Genomic DNA, 18,311 nt, shown 5'->3' on the forward strand with positions numbered 1-18,311 from the left:
GCTTCTGCCTCATTATGAATTTTAGCAGCAACACAGCACATCCTTGTGAAGAGGCATTTTTAACTTCAAATTCTAAACCTAGCAATGAACCAGCAAACTGTTTTCCTCAACAACACTGCAACGATAGTCACAATTCTTTGAAAGGTTTATTTGAAGGGCATGTATCTGTCATCAGCAGCACGGAATTATTTGTTTTTACTATAATGAGTAGCAACAAAAGTAATAACTACCATTTACTGAGTGTTGGTCTGCCAGATACTGGTCTAATAGTTTTATGTAGGTTATCTAACTTAATCCTTGAAAAAAAATCCTTATGGTCTGTAAAGGGTCCCAGAATATGCCATCCCAAAATATGTCACTTTGGCATAGGATTATTTTGAGCTAAAAGCACTGGGAAAAAAAAAAAAAAAAACAGCACATGCAAACAGGGCATTCTAATCTCCCCCTCTCTTCCTGAAAACATGAGATTAAAAATTCCCACATGTAAGATACCCTCCCTGTAACCAGGAGAAAAGAAACATTCATCAATAGTGAGTCAAAGCCAAGAGAATTCTGTAAAAACAGACCTTGTTACAGTAATTTTTATCTTTCTTTAGCCTCCTCATAAATTTTAGTCACTGTCCCAAAATTGCCTCTCTTTGTTCAACCTTTTATAAAAGTATTTAGGTATTGCCACTTCTTTGGATCTTCATTTCCTTATGAGGGTTCCCGTGTCACATAAAAATTTATACAGATTTGGATGCTTTTCTCCTGTTAATCTGTCCTATGTTAGTTTAATTATCAGGACCAGCCAAAACACCCTACAGTGGTAGAGGTAAAATTTTGCCTCCCTTATATCTATGATGATTTGTTATTAATGCTACTTGTCCATCAGCACAAAGCATTAAGATCTAACATTATTTAAATATAGACACATTTTTTCCTTAGTATTCACTCTCAATGTAAGTATTTTTGGCTTTGAAATTTATCTAGGCTTCCCAAAAAGTTTTCCTTAAAGCATTAGTCATTTTAATCAATACCATTACCATGTTTCCCTGAAAATAAGACCTAGCCGGACAATCAGCTCTAATGCGTCTTTTGGAGCAAAAATTAATATAAGACTCGGTCTTACGTTATATTTTACTATAAGACCAGGTCTTATACTATATTATATTATATTTTACTATAAGACTGGATCTTAAATTTTGCTCCAAAAGATGCATTAGAGCTGATTGTCCCGCTAGGTCTTATTTTCGGGGAAATATGGCAGATACTTTTTTCTTTACTTATTACAAGAAGTTTTGCATCTGTTTTACATAAAACTGAAGTAGGATTAGTTAAAAGGCAGATTTCCTGAAAAATAAAAACAAGTGAATTTATTCTGCAATTATTTTAGCTCTGACATTATTATGACAATGAAACTCTGGGAACATGTGAAATAATAAGTGTGCATCATTTTAAGCAAATGCTTTTTTAAAAGTAAATCTTGAATTTATAGGATTAATATATAAGGACTGACCTGGTCTTAGTTTCACAATAATCTCTCAGTCCCAGTAGCATTAATTTATACAAACTTGTACAAAAACAGAACCCTGGGTTGAATGAGTCTTTATTCTGGGGTACTTCATGTGTTAAAGCAGCAGCATGACTGGCAAATATACATAATGCTGTATTCAACACTTTATTACTAAGAAAAAAGGGTGTTGTGTTCTAAAGATGGCACACTTGGATCTAGACGCTGACCTAGATCCAATCTGCTCCATGAGGGGGGACGGTAATAGCACAACTATGCAAAATTATAACACATTTTTAATTATAATATTGAAAAAGATGTAGCAATGATGAATCAAAATGAGATTATCTTACTGAAGGGAGAGTGACATGACTTTAAAATCTCTTTGATTGAGCTGGGACATCCATCTTCTCCTGCCCTTGAACATCGGCACTCCTGGTTTCCTCAGACTTGGACCAGGCCTTACAACATCGGCCCCTCAATTCTCAGGCCTTTGGACTTAGACTGAATTACACCAGTGGCTTTCCTGGGTCTCCAGCTTGCAGGCAGCAGATTGTGGGACTTCTCTGCCTCCATAATCGTGTGAACCAATTCGTACAATAAGTCTCCTCTTGTATATACCCATATATATCCTATTGGTTCTGTTTTTGTGGAGAACCCTGATTTATACCGATTTTGGTTAAGAAACACCAGTTCAAGTGATCTCCAAGTTTCTTCCCTTTATAGTTGAATAATCAGTGGGTCTATTTGATCCGTGCACAGTTGAAGCAACACAGTGGAGTGAACAGAGCACTGAATTCAGGATACTACTCCCATTTCTGCCACTGACTCGCTGTGTCAAGATGAGCAACTCAATTAACTGCCCTGGTTCTCCACTCACTAAGGTGTGAAGTGAAAGCGCTTGTTTAGCTGACCTCTGAGGTTCCATCAACACTAAGCTGTTGATCCTAGGGAAGATCTTGGATCCACAAAGGGTCATATGGTTCTAAGAACGCTTCCAAAGTACGTTCAGCCAGTCATAGGCTGGCCAACTCCTTAATCAATGCTCAATCCATCAAGAAATTTTTGACCCACCAATGATGATACATAATTAATTTAACAATGGGAATGCTATGGAAAACTAAGGTGTGATTTTTAATGAAAATTGTTAGGAATATATCTTTCTCCTTTGCCCTTCTCATTGGATTTTTACCAATAAAATAGCTTGAGTGCATTTCCTATTGGCTATCCCCACAGCCAGTGCCTTGGTCCAGGGTCTGTTCATCAATCTCTTACCTGTTCTCCAATTCCATGTTGTCGTTTCTTTGCTGACACAGACCCACCCATCACACCAGTCATCTATCTAAATGTTAGTCTGATGTCTAAATGTTAGCTGCAGAATAAGGTCCAAACTCTTTAGCATTGTTTCCAATACCATATCTGACCTCAGCTGACATTTCCAAAACATTAATTGTTCTCATGCTGACCTAGATCCTATTTGCTCAATGAGGGGGGACGGTGATAGCATAACTATGCAAAATTATAACACATTTTTAATTATAATATTGAAAAAGATGTAGCAATGATGAATCAAGATGAGATTATCTTACTGAAGGGAGAGTGACATGACTTTAAAATCTCTTTGATTGAGCTGGGACATCCATCTTCTCCTGCCCTTGAACATCGGTAAACACCAACAATTGTTCTCACCTCCCAAGACATTTACACTTAGGTACTTTTGGATTCCAAGATTTCCAAATCCAATTTGCCCTGAAATAAATATAGAAAGAAAGAAAGTTTTGTTACTACACACAAGCTGCTTTCCTGCCCTAAATCTTATCCCTTTTGCATAAAATCTTTTGCAAGCATAGAATTTCTTTAAAGAATCAAAAAGAGCTCCTTGAATCCGTAACTGTTTCACTACACTTCCTTTACTTTTTAATACCTCCCTGCCTCCAAAGTTACATGGTTTGTAATTCATTCACTCAACTGGTCTATATACAATCATTTATGAATCTTGTGTCCTCTATGTTGACAAACTATAAATTAGGCTATATGTTAGCTCTACATTGCTTAGGAAAAATAAATTTTTTCTAAGCATTTCAATTACTGAAATAGGTATTCAATACTTGAGGACAATGTTACAGCATACTGTATTATTTTAATGCAATTACACATATAATTTAAAAAATGTTTTAAATAAGAAATAAGAGACTGAGAAATGAAGACAATATTTATCGGTATGAAGTCACCTTCTTTAAACTCACTTCAAATTTCAGGGTTGGTATTTTTGTTCATGCTTGTATTACTTGACATGACCTTTAAATGTCCAGCAAGAATCAAGTGGTACATGTCCTTGTCTTAGAAGCATACTTTCAGCTTCAAATCTGGAGAGAAAGAACGTCAAAAACATTTCTTCTGCAAAATGACAAGTTTGAAGTCACTGGTGGTAAAAAAAAATATCCTGTCATCTTCATATGCAAAGAACTTTTTGTTAAGAAGCAATTACCTTCTTCTGTTATAGACATTGAAGGCAGGTATTATAGCCAATTTGTCCACTGCTCATAACATCAGTGCCTAGACTGGCACTTGGCTCAGAAACTAGGCACTCAGTGAATATACATTGAGTGAATTTATGAATAAGCAGAAGGAGGTATTGCGCAATCACAGAACAGAAGGTCTCCATACATGAGCCCTGTTATTTCACAAAATAGAGACATTTTTTAAACCACTACTGCTGAATTCATGATGTAAGGCAAGATTTTTAGCTCTCTGGCAGGACAAATTTGGTGTTGATTTGAATTCCTTTCATCAAGACTTTTTTTTACAGTACAGTCCTCACTTAACGTGGTTGAAAGGCTATTGGAACTGCGTCGAAATGACTTATCACAAAACCAATCTTACCACAGGCTAATTGATCCAAACAAGAGTCAGGTGCCAACAATACCTCATCAACGTTATAACAAAATGACATTGATTTTGCAGTATACAGACAATGTATTATAGAATTGTACACTTGAAACCAATATAATTTTATTAACCAATGTCACCCCAATACATTTAATAAATTTTTTTTAAAATGACGCTGAACAAAACAATGTTATTTGAGAACCTGCTGTACTATATTCAGGAACAGTTTTATACATCTGCTACTTCTCCCTATTTGTAGGTATCGAGCCAGAGGACAGTAGGTTGCCCATCCCTGGGAGTAATGAACGGTAAACTTTAATGAACATAAAAATATCACCTGAGGCATTTGATTTAAAAAAAGAAAAAAAACCTCAAGATTCCGTTATACCCTGGAAATTCTGATTTGGAAGGTCTGGGGATCTGTATTCTTAAAAGGCTCTCCAGATTATTTTGATGAGGCTCACACTTGGAGAGAAACACTTTATTTGAGGCTGAGAACAAACATTATTTTTCTTACATGAGTAATTTTTAAGAAGACTGCAACAGGACGTGTCCTATGAAATATTGGGAAGTCCGGATAATTTCAGCTTTTCAGTTAGTAATTACACTACTGGGAATTCTTTCTTCCTAGAAGAATAGTGGTTATGATATCAATATTCCAGATTAGGCAGGTGTCCTTAGAAAATGTTAGTGAAAAAGATGACAGCATTGTATATTAAAGCTACTCCCATCCCTGTGTTCTCTGTGAGAAGGCCTGAATTCTAGCACTTGATGGGCTCTGAGTTAATTAAATAATCTTGAGAAAAATCACTTCTCCTTCCAATTCTTCATTTATATAATGGGAATAAACCTGCACCTACATACTTCATAATATGTTTTAGGAGAGAAATATGGAATACATTTAAATTGTTCAAAAGGTCGATATTTTATAAAGTTTTGGGATTTTGCCATGCTTCAATAAGCTTGACAGCCTGAAGGAGCGTTAGAAACAACAAAACTCCCACCGAAATCAGTATACAAGGTAATAAGTCTGCCAACAGTTCTATGGATGTTCTCATGACAGAAGACATGAGACTCTTGAGTCAGACACTTTGCAAGTTGCTGCAAAAGGAATAATAGGAGTATCAGCATGGTTGCACCTGTCCCCAGGTCCCATGGGGCAATGTGGCGGGCCCAGTGCAGCTTGTATATGCAGCAGGGTGAGTCGCAGGGGAGGAAGCTGAGCTTAGGAATCCGCTGCTTTTATAATAAGCAGTAAGCCAGCCTGCTTGTCTGGAAGGAGAACAGGTACCGTGCAAGAACTACAGTGCACATCATCTCAGGATTTCCAGTTCCATGAACAATCCTGAGAAGTGGCCCAGGTAACAAAACAGTCAAAGCATTGGGATTTTAGCACATCCAGCAAGATGTGTAGGAGCACAAGCGGCTCTTAGCAGACTTTATCTCAACATCCTGGGCTTATTCATGCACATGAATAGAATTTTAAAAATAAGGTTATATGGTTACTTAAAGAATTATGATTCTAGTTCCAAAGGAAGAAGATGCAAGAAGGAAACCTAACAACACTATTTTCACTGCCTTTGGGAAGAGGATCACATGATTAAAATGTGATGACTCCGGACTTCCGCTGTTTGTGTTAATAGATACCAATTTTTTAAAACCACTACTTGAACTCTATAGATTTGAAAAATTATTAAAAATAGCTGAAATAATAGCCGCATCACTGAAATATCCTCAAGATAATGGTTGATTTCTATGAATTAAGCGTAGGAGAACAGTCAATAGGACCACCATGGAATTGGAGAATGAGGCCAACAATAAGTATGGGATGGAAAAGAAAGGAGGAGAAGGCATGTAGAACAGAGAACTTACAGTAGAAAGAGATGGATGACAAGCTCTATTATGGAAAAAGTCTCATTTTCAAGTCTGTTAGATTTAAAATATCACAGAAAAGAGCAGGATGGTTCCACATTCTGTTTTCTCTCCTTTATATTATGAAATTGTGGATGAGGGCCAGTCATTCACAGCCAGGTTTGGAAGTGTATCATTTGGCTGCCAGGTGCCCATTACACGAATCACCAGCTTCCTCTATATCTCATTGACACAAGGATTCCAGGACTACTCATTTCTTCTGCAGCATTAAAGTTTAAGAATACCACCCATACAATAACCCATAAAATATTCACACGGGCTTGTACTCTACTTTTGTATTACACTGCAATTCCAGATGATTCTTCAATAGCCTGCTTGAGTGACGTGAAGGAATGCCAATACTAAATAGGTTTCTCCTGCTTAAACATTTAATTTTATACTTCTGGAGCACTTGAAGCTCTTCTCAATATTGACAGTTTGATTGAAATCATCATCTTTCTTAAGAATCGTTTCTCTTTAAGCCCCTAGATACAACTGTTCCAACCTAACAAATGCAGAAATCAGAGTATTTTTGTTACCGTGTTTCCCGAAAATAAGACCTAACTGGAAAATAAGCCCTAGCATGATTTTTCACGAGGACATCCCCTGAACATAAGCCCTAATGCATCTTTTGGATGCATTAATATAAATATAATCTTTAAAACTATATTAAAAAAATTAATATAAGACCCGGTTTTATTTTCGGGGAAACGTGGTAATAGGAAAAGATTTAAAACTGCCACATTCAGACATTAAAATGTCCACATAAAATATACCTACACCTCTATATAGTATATATTGAACTCTAAGAAGAGCCTGTGAACGTTATTACTTATAGATACAATGACTCATTTTTTGTTTTTATTCTTCATTTTAAACAGGTAAATGTGAATAAACAACACTATCAATCTTCACTGAATGAACTGGTGCTTAACGAAAGTAATTCTCCATTAAAATTTCTAAATATCAATGATTTTAAGAATGAGACTTCAGAGGGATAATAGATTGGGGGAGGGAGGTTATCACTTTGTGAGGGGTGAAACGTCTAACTATTACATTCTTTTGTACATCTGAAACTGAAAAAAAAGTGAGACTTCATGTTAATAAATAATGCTATGCTATGGTATTTAACTTTTTCCAAGAAAGAATCGTGTACACAATGGATCTTGTATTAAATATGGTTCTAGGTTGCAGACAACAGAATTCATTCTGATTGGTTTAAGAAAGAAAGGGTATACAACAGGTATTAGATAGCTTATAGAATGTTTAGGAAGGTTAGTGAACTAGTCTGTAGGCCAAATTTCCAGGAACAACTTGGTAAAAATGCTGGGCAGACCCCAGAACCACATGGCCTCCTCCACAGTCAGGAAACTGGAGTCACCACATCTGAACAAGAAATCATGTGGTCTTTGCCCTACCTTTTTTCTCACAAATATATAATATCAAATCAACTGTCTTGAAGATATATTTGTCAGAATCTAAATCATGTATCTATGCTCTAAAAGAAAGGGGAGGCTAGAAAGGTAGGTTTTTGTTGTTTTGTTTGTATTCTCATTGAAACGGTAGAGTTTACATTGTGGCGCACTATAAAAATACAGTTTGTTCAAGAGATCTTGGGCAACCCCAAATTGCAAATGCCAACTTCAGACCTTTATCATAAAAGTTAGGGTACTTTACCTAATACATTTTGCATGTTTTCCTTTTTCTAGCTAGATAAGTGGATTCTTATAGCAGTCCAATTATTTTTTAGTGGTTTGGCATTTTGCTTATAATAAGTTGTGGTCTTCATTCTATTTTCAATTCTAGTTCCTTTCAGGTTGGTTTGAAAATTCATTATTACATTACAGAACTCAAAGAACAAATCCCAAACTATTACATAGGTCTTCTGATCAATATTCAATTGGTAACATGTCTTTTCTCTTTGAAGTTTGGATAAACTCTAGTCACCATCTGCCATTCTTAAGTGACTACCAAGACCCAGTGGAATATTTCTGTGTCACTTACTCTTGATAGATGGCAGTCTGGCAAAGTTGGAGCTGTACTTCATTTGGCAAACTGTGAAATGGCCTATTCTTCTGTAGTCATAGTTGAATCTTTAAAAAGAAAAAAAGAAATAAGAAAATAAATAACAGCTTATAAAAGGGCTAAAAGAAAATGATTACGTTGTTCATCTATTAGATCAGATCCCTTCAATATTTCTGATAACCAAAACAAGGGTAAGTTATATGTGTTCTCCAAAGTCTAGACATTTTTTATGTGGTAAGGTTTGATAATAAAAATCTTCCATATCTGGATTCATGAGAATTTGGTATGATCCTAATACAACAAAAACTCTCCTATGGAAGTGAAGGTAACACTGATACTATGAGGAGATGACCCTCCCCAGCATTCATGAAGTTCCAGGCTGCTAGGCCCCCAACGTCTGTAAAAAAAGTTGGTAAGGAATCCTTCAGAACCTAGCTTGCCCAGCAAAACAGTATAAACCAAGGATCATAAAAATTAAATCTGATGGTATCCAGGAGTACTTTATTGGAAGACATTAGAGGTAAGAAGTTCAAACATGCCTTTTTTTCTTTTTCCAAAGTATTTGGTTTTACTATGCATTAATATTGCATCTGCCTGATCTCTGAAAAAGAACTGTGATATAGCTACTCACAACCCCTACCTCATACCATATACAAAGATTAACTCAAAATTAATCAATGATCTAAATATAAAACCTAAAAATTATTTACCAGAAAACAAAGAAATAAACCTTCATGACCTTGGATTCGGTAATGGATTCTTAGCTATGACGTCAAAAGCACAACCAGCAAAAGACAAAATAAATTGGACTTCAAACTTAAAAACTTTTTGCCGCAGAGAACAGTATGAGAAAAGTGAAAAGACTATCCATAGAATGGGAAAAAATATTTGCAAATCATATATCTGACAAGGGCTTAAGACCCAAGATGTACTCCTGTAACTCAGTAACAAAAAAGACAAACAAGCCAATTAAAAAATGGGCAAAGAACTTGAATAGACATTTGTCCAAAGAAGATGTACAAATGGCCAATAAGTACAGGAAAAGATGCTTAACATCCTTAGTCTGCTGGGAATTGGCAATCAAAACCACAATGAGATATGACTTCACAGCTACTAGGATGGCTATAATTAAAACAAATTCTTAATGGAAAACAACAGCGTTGGTAAGGAAATGAAGAAATTTGAGAAATTGCTGGTGCAGTTGCTGTGCAAAAACAGTTTGGCAGTTACTCAAAAAGCTATAGAATTACACTACTCAGTTATCCCAATCCTAGGTAACCCCTTCCCAGACTCCCAATTCCAGCAACCACTTTCTTTCCCTATAGTTTTGCCTTCCACAATATCATATAATCAAACAATATGCTGCTTTTTGTTTCCAACTTAGTAAAATGTATTTAAGGTCATCCTTGTCTTGTGTGAATCAGCAGTTTGTTCCTTTCTATTACCCACTTGTATTTATACACTTGTATTTCACTGTAGATGTGTCAAATGTTTTATCCATTCACTATTGAAGGACATTTGTAAGAATGATTTTTAAATTTTCCTTTTCATTACTAAATAATTAAAATTCCTAAAAGAGTATAGTTTTGTGTTAATATTTTAATTCTTTGAAATTTGGTATTTATGATGTACAGACTGAATTTATTAGTTATAAGAATGCCTCATTTTCTGACCTGCTAGGTAATAGTTTTTTGCGATGGCTACTAAATTTAAAAATTTGAAATTTAAGAGTGCTTAAAACTTTAAGTAACTGTTTTTACATGTTATGAGCATACTTTTTCAAAAAATTTTGTGCAATTTTAACCATTTTTAAGTGTAGAGCGGCATTAATTACATTCACACTGTTGTGCAACCATCTGTTTCCAAATCTTTTCCATCACCCCATATGGAAACTCTGTGATGATTAAATAATAATTCTCCCTTCCCCTTTTTCCCCAGCCCCTGGCAGCCACCATTCTACTTTCTGCCTCTATGAATTTGACTATTTTATATATTTGTCATTAAGTAACTAGCTTACTTCATTTAGCGTAATGTCCTCAAAGTTCATCCATATTGTTGCATATATCAGAAATCATTCCTTTTGAGGGCTGAATAATATTCCATTGAATGGATAGGCTATATTTTCTTTACCCATTTATCCATTGATGGATATTTAGGTTGTTTCCACATCTTACAATTGTGAATAGTGCTGCATTAAACATGGGAATGCTAATATTATATCTCATTGAGATCCTGATTTCAGTTCTTTTGGATAGATACCATAAGTGAGATTATTGGATCATTGATAGTTCTATTTTTAATTTTTTAAGGAACCTTCACACTGTTTTCATAGCAGTTGCACCATTTTACATTCTCACCAACAGTTTACAAAGATTCCAGTTTCTCCACATCCTCACCAACACTTAATTGTCTTTTGTTGTTGTTTTTTTATAACAGTCATCCTAACAGTTGTGAGGTGATATCTTATTGAGGCTTTGATTTGCATTTCCCTGATGATTAGTGACCTTAAGCATCTTTTCACATACCTCTTGGCCGTTTGCATGTCTTCTTTGGAGAAATGTCTAGTCAGTTCCTTAGCCCACTTTTTAATTGAGTTATTTGGTTCTTTGCTATTGCTTAGTAGCAGTTTCTTACATATTTGGATGTTAATCCTTATCAGATAAATGGTTTGCAAATATTTTCTCCCATTCCATAGGTTGCCTTTTTATTTTGTTGATTGTTTCCTTTGATATACAGAAGGTTTTTAGTTTGATGTAGCCCCACTTGTCTACTTTTGCTTTAGTTGACTGTGGTTTTGATATCATATCCATGAAATAATTGCCAAGATCAATGTTGTTATGGAATACATCCCATTTATAATAGCATCAAAAAGAATAAAATACTTAGGAATAAACAACTATGGAGGTGAAAGATCTGTACTGAAAACTATAAAACATTGATGGAAGAAATTGAAAAAGATACAAACAAATGGGAAGGTATCTTGTGTTCATGGATTGAAAGACTTAATATTGCTACCCACAGTGATCTACAGATTCAAAGCAATCTCTATCAAAATCCCAATGGCATTCTTTATACAGAGAGAAAAAAAACAATTCTAATATTTATATGAAACCACAAAGGATCCAGAATAGCCAAAACCATCTTGAGAAAGAATAAAGCTGGAGGCATCACATTTCCTGTTTTCAAAATATATTATAATGTTACTGTAATTATAGTACAGTACTCAAATACAGACAGACATACAGACCAATGGAACAGAGCAGAGAGTCCAGAAATAAATCCACACATATGTGGTCAACTGATCTTCAACAAGGGTGCCAAGAACAGTATCTTCAACAAATGGTATTGGATATCCACAAACAAAAGAAGGAAATTGGACACTGATCTTATACCATACCCAAAAATCAATTCAAAATAAAGACTTAAATATAAGACCTGAAACTGTAAAACTCCTAGAAGGAAAAACACAGGGGAAAAGTTTCATGACACTGGTCTTGACATGATTTAACATACAAATAACTTTGTATAACAGAGTTTTGAAACCGTAAGGCTAAAGACAAAGGTCTAAAGACAAAACACTGTACTCCAGTTGGTAAATATATATCTCACAGGGGTCCAGGTTAACAATTCTGAAACTACTTCACATATATACTAGAGTTGCACAAAAAAGTAAAATATATTGTAGATAATGACAGCCAGGTTTGTGTCTGTGGGAGAAAGAAGCTACAAACAAGCAAAGGGGGAATGCTAGAATAAACCCTATGGTATGGACTGGAGTTGCAGATGTCAGTATGAACTAATGTTTATTTTAATATATATATACAGATGGATATATACCGAAATGAATATAGATACATGGGTTAGTATATACAACAAACATTTGTGGGTTCTAGGCACTGAGAAGGCCTACAAATATTGATTTTCTAGTTGCAATAAGAATACCTAGAGGTCAGATTTTGGTTTCTAAATCTCATTCTCCAATAAATGGACAGTAAGATATATCTTTGATTTTAAAAAAACAGGAAGAAAAATTAACTATTAATAAACGACTTTTTTAGGAGGCAAAGACCTTTCAAAACATGGGCTTCAATGGGGTGGCAATGGCTAGGAGCCAGTGTGGTATGATGTGGTATGATGATGTAATACAGAAATGTACACCTGAAATCTATGTAATTTTACTAAAAATTGTCACCCCAATAAATTTAAAAAAGAAAAAAGTAAACCTTCTCTGGTACAAATTACAAGTGCTTGGTAATTTAATGACATCCTGATTGCCTTATGTATACTCAAGAAAGCCATATACTTAATAGTATACATATGATTCATAAAAAGTTGAATAAATATAGTGTCTCTTTTCATACCTTCAGGAACATAATTCTCTACGTAAAATAGGATGTATGAGAAAGATAAATGTAACTTACATTGTATTTGATTATACCACTTTTTCCAAGTTATAAATTCACTGGTAAGTTGAGGACTGTCTGTACCCACACAAGAATTTCAGCTCATAGTAACAAGAATCTACATGGCTATGATATTCACTAATGTTGGATCCCCCCCACGCACTAAAATAATATAGGTGGATTCAAGATAGTGTCCCATGCACAGAAAACATTGACTTTTAGAAATCTCTGATGCCAAAGATGTTGACTACTTGTAATACAACACTTTTTTAGGATACTCTGAAATGTGTTATAGCTTAAAATGTTTAAAAATCAACAGCTCTTTTTACTTTATAGCTGGTTTACAAAACATTCGAGGCTAAAAACAAAAAATGTAAATCCAATTTACCTAAGTTCATTAAAATTTTAACAGAAGCAGAGAAGGTCCACCTAACTTTTGGGGACAGAAATCCATATCTACATAATGGGTTCATTCAAAGATTAGTAAATTAAAATTACGGAAAACATTTTAATAAGCTTAAACTGATTTATATTCAAAATCAATGATTTGTCTCACATATATACCGCAAATATAACACATACTAGGAACTCAATAATTAATATTTCTTTACTAAATGTATGAAATAAATGAAAGAACAGCTTTGCTACTCTTAGACTTATATATAAAAACATAAACCTTCCAACCATCTCATTTAATCCCATTTTGTTTTCTAAAACCCTAAAATTAAGGATTAGGAGAGTAGAAACATAAGAAAAATAATTTAGCATGATGTTTTTATAGTGTTAACCTGTATTTGCTTAAAATGATAGAAAAGCATAATTGATAACATTGGAATAATCATGTATCAGGGAAAAAAGCTTTTTTATCTATTTACTCTCTGAGATTTTCTTGGCTTCTTTGCTTAGGTTGAATGAACAAGAATGTTTACAGCTTTTCATAATCTTTGGTCTGTAAAACAAAGTATATTACTTACATTGAATGTATCCTAACTGTCCCCATGGACATAATTTCTTCTAAAAATTTGGACAGCATTTATACTTGGGGAACATTGAGTCTTATTTGTATGTAATATTGACTTTTAACTTTACACATTAACTTTATTGAAATTACTTTAAGAAACATTTACTTAAAACAACTGAAGCACCAAGTATGGAATTCATTGGTCATTATAGACAGACTTGTTTGATTATAACTAAAACAACAGGACCATTATAGCAAATTGAGAGTTGTTTGCTGGTGAAAAGCTATTTCTTGAGTTAATGGGTATGAATCACCTCATGAATATAGTTCAATCTCATCACATTCACCAAACAGACTCAATGAACCTATACAAGAGTGTCAACAGCAGTTGTTTCCTTTTTATCTAGGGAATTCAGTTTTGAAATAGTGTTACTGACTGAAGACTATACTATAAGATGAAATACAATCCAATTCAGTTGAGTTTATCTCAATACAGTATCTTTCATTAACTTTTTATTTCAGGTGTCAGGCATCAATATGAAAAAGTATGACCTCCATCCTGTATCTTGATATGAATACATCCAATACCTGATGATGACTATCTGAATATAGATCTAAGATACTCCTAGACTTATCCCGATAACTTGTTTGCTCTTGATAATAATAACTTATTGAGCACTTTTATGTATCCAGCACTATTCAAAGCACTTTACATGTATTAATTCACGAAAGCAGTTTACATTTTTTGGCTCATACATAAGGAAGAGACTCTCCTGTCTATAAATGTCAGGGAATGTGCTGACTTTATTCTCCTGGTTTTTAGTAGCTATTTTTTAAAAAGGAATGACAGCACTACCATAGTCTACCAAAGCAATATAGCAGAGATGATGCAACACACAATCCTTAAATCAAAGGATTTTGCTACACTACACCTCCCGCCTATGTTGGGAACTACACAGAACAACACGAAACAAATTAACACTCCCATCATGGCTGGCACAGTTCTAATGGGATCTAGTAACGTTACTCACAAGCTTATGAAAAATGACTGTGACCCAGTTTAACCCTATAATATACTCAAATGAATGATAGCAACCAGAAGAAACTCATTGATATAATTAACATATAACACTTCAATTGTACAAAATTTTTTAAAAATGGAAAAAAGTAAATTGTTTTATTTGATGTCAATATATTCCCCAAATATATATAGGAATTTACTCTATTAAACATAATAAACTTTAATTTTCAAAATTAAACTTTACCCTGTGGTTGAATATATATAAATAATAAGCCCAAATTATTTTTAATATTACATATACTAAAATTTCAAACTGGCCTGCAAAACCATTATCATCATGAAAAGAGGTAATACATTCATATGCATATAAAGAAGGGAAATACACCAAAATGTTACAGTTGATTATCTGTCAGGGGGGATAGAATTTTTAGTCTTTTGCATTTTGTCTTTTATAACCTTTCTATTATTTCCAAGTTTCCTACACTTAACCTATATTACTTTTTTATTTCAAATTTTTTAAAATAGCTATAATTTTTTTATTATGAAAATAACATATTTACATTTAGAAATCCATTGAAATTCTACTAACCGTAATCACTGTTATATTTTGAGGCATTCTAGATCTCTACCTTTGTGTATGTATGTGCATGAATATATATTCACATACATATATACATAGATGTAGAAACATAATTTTACAAAAATCAAATTACACTATTCTGTTTTGTGAGCTGATTTTTTCTTTAGTGATATTCTATTTACCTCCTTCCACTTGAACATCATTTTGAATAGGTGCATCATACTCCATCACATGATATTTCATAATATATTTGGCCCAGTTACTCCTCAGCACCCAGCTTAGACATCACTTTCACTATGTCAATTATACCTCCACAAAGCTGTTAAACACAGTAAGGCACACCTCATTTTATTGTTCTTCACTTTATTGTGCTTCACAGATGGTGCATTTTTTACAAATTGAAGGCAAGACCCATCACTCATTTTATTGCGATACTTGCTTTATTGTGGTGGTCTGGAATTGACTCTACAATAGTAGCTCTGAGGTATGCTTGTATTAACATGCTTCCTTCTCATAATCAGTTTCATCAATCAAGAAACCAATGGACAAGGGATCGCCTTTGGACAGGAATCTGCCATCCTCCCTGCATGCTGGCATTTTGAATAAGCCTGCTTTTCTTTCCACAAGAAAGGGAGAGAAAGAAAGAGAGAGAGAGAGAGAGAGAGAGAGAGAGAGAGAGAGAGAGAGAGAGGAAGGAACCAATAAACATATACTTATCTATCACCCACTCTGGCTATCTCCATCCCTGATAGGAATAGTGTTTTCTTGGACAAGCAGCACTTCAGGGAAGTCGTTCTATGATTTCCTTTATACATACAAAGCAATAATTTAGCAGCATAGCTTCCATAATACATTTTGTCATGTTAATCAGAAGAGAAAGTCATCTGATATGTTTGAAACCAGTGGACTGTCTTTCCATAGAAAGAAATATTTCTAGTGAACAAAGAATAAAACTCTGAAAACTTCACAACTCAATACAGGCAACCTTGGAGATATTGTGGGTTCAGTTCCAGACCACTGTAATAAAGCGAGTATCCCAATAAAGCGAGTCATTATCTTTTTGCAGGGGGAGGGTTTTGCCTTCAGTTTGTAAAAAACATAACACCTGTGAAATGCAATAAAACAAAGAGCAATAAAAAAAGGTAGTATGCCTGTATAGCAGGGTAGTTCTTAGTTTGGGTTTCATAGAAGCAGACGCTGAGATGAAGATTCTCGTGTGATTTAAGGCCCTCAGGTGAGAAGTATAAGAATGTAGTGAGCAGGACAGAGGAAGGAAAGAAGCAAGACGAAGATGTGGGTCCAGCTGCAGCCCATCCCAGCCTGATCCCACAGGGAGCTGTGGAGCTAATGACACTGCAAAGGTGTTCACCTCTAAGGTAAGGAGTTACCTTCATACTATCAGTCATCCGTTAGCTACAGACCACATCTGAGAATGTTGGGGTGTAACCTGGGCACTTCCTCCAGGACAGCTTCCATTAGGAAGCGCAATTCTTGAGAGAAGGTACAGCTGTGAGCTGTTAGCAGCCTATACTCATAGTAATTGAAGAACGGGAGCACCTACCTATCTGAAAAACTCTGCTTCAGTGTCCTCATCTGTAAAAATGGGACTAGTGATAGCAGCTAGCTCATATGCTTGTCAAAACTAAATAATGCATTAAACACCCAGAATAGCACTTTATATTAAATAGTATACGTAATTAGAATCACACATAGCACATAGGAAATGCTCAATAAATATTATAATTGTTATTGTGTCTTTAGAGCTGCGCACTCCAGGTGTCGCACCGCCTAAATGCTAGCCAGATGTTCTACACAGCTGGACACCCAGGAGTGAGATTTTTACCCCAGCATTACTGTTGTGCAGGGTGTCATGCGGGGTCTCTGGTCTCACTCCCCACATAAGAACACAGGACATGGTGAGGCCAAAAAAGAACACCCACGGAGCCATAGGTAGGGGAGTCATACCACTATATTCTCTCTGGCGGCACTATACTCTCACTGGACGCTGGGTCCACACTGTCCGCAAACCGCCATCCACACTTGCCAGCCCAACCGCCATCTTCTGGCTAGCCCCCATTCTCTCTCTCTTCTCCTTCTCTAGCGTAGCCACAGCAGTTATATTAGTGGCCAATGGCTCACTGGTTACAGCTGACGGCCAACTAGCCACAGCTGATGGCCATGCAATCACAGTTGATGGCCATTTACTACCTGAGCCAGCACCTGTCTATGTGAGGCCGAGAGCCTGGAAACTACTTTCTGGGGCTCTGCCCCCACAGGGAGTCATACCACTATAGTCTCACTGGAGGCTAGATTCACACGACGTGTGACCTGCTGTCCGCTTTTCTGACAACCGACAAACTCCACTTACTAACTGCAATCCGCACTTGCCAGCTCAGCCACCATCTTCTTGGTAGCCCCCATTTTTCTGCTATCGTAGCCACAGCAGTTACATTAATGGCCAATGGCTCACTGGTTACAGCTGGCGGCAAACTAGCCACAGCTGATGACCATCCAATCACAGTTGAGCCATTTACCTTTCCATGCCAGCACCTTTCCATGTGAGGCCGAGAGCCTGGAAACTGAACTCCTGGCTCTGTCCCCACAATTACTTAAGGGGTAAAGGTTCCACATCTAGGTGACTGCCTAGAGAGATACACACATCCATTTTATCTGACATTTTCCCCAAGTTCACAACTAAGCAAAATCAAGCTTTTCTGTGTTTCTCAAGATCAGCTGTTGTTATTTCTGTGGGAGACCCTCAATAGATGGATTCTTCATCTAGCTCTTGATAGGAAAACTAAAACCAAAAATAAAACCCCTCTCCCACCCCCAATCATGAAACCAGAGTCTTCTGCAAGCAACATAATTCCCACAAAGGTACACCCCATTCTTGGAGCAATATTTAAAAATCAAACTCCCAGGGGCCAACTCTGATTCTTGCATTCTCCAGAAGCAAATGTGGAAAATGTAGACTTTTCCTCGGGTTCCGCCTCCTAGTTTTGGAAACCAAAATTGACAAGAAAGTGGGA

The 18,311-nt window shown here is 35.6% G+C and overlaps 1 protein-coding gene across 2 annotated transcripts in view; it reads right to left on the reverse strand.

Annotated features, from left to right (window-relative positions):
• NMU (neuromedin U) overlaps positions 1-18,311 on the reverse strand; it is a 130,727-nt gene that overhangs the window by 111,889 nt on the left and 527 nt on the right. For both annotated transcript variants that reach the window (XM_088790966.1, XM_088790956.1), the window contains exons 2-3: positions 8,297-8,385; positions 3,082-3,241 (exon numbers count right to left, since the gene is read on the reverse strand). In XM_088790966.1, coding sequence (XP_088647092.1) covers positions 3,082-3,241; positions 8,297-8,339 — 203 coding nt within the window. In that variant the 5' untranslated portion in view covers positions 8,340-8,385. The remainder of the gene's footprint in view (positions 1-3,081; positions 3,242-8,296; positions 8,386-18,311) is intronic.

Source organism: Rhinolophus sinicus, chromosome 1 (assembly GCF_057876585.1).
Source record: "Rhinolophus sinicus isolate RSI-liver-muscle chromosome 1, RSI-T2T, whole genome shotgun sequence".
NCBI lineage: Eukaryota > Metazoa > Chordata > Mammalia > Chiroptera > Rhinolophidae > Rhinolophus > Rhinolophus sinicus.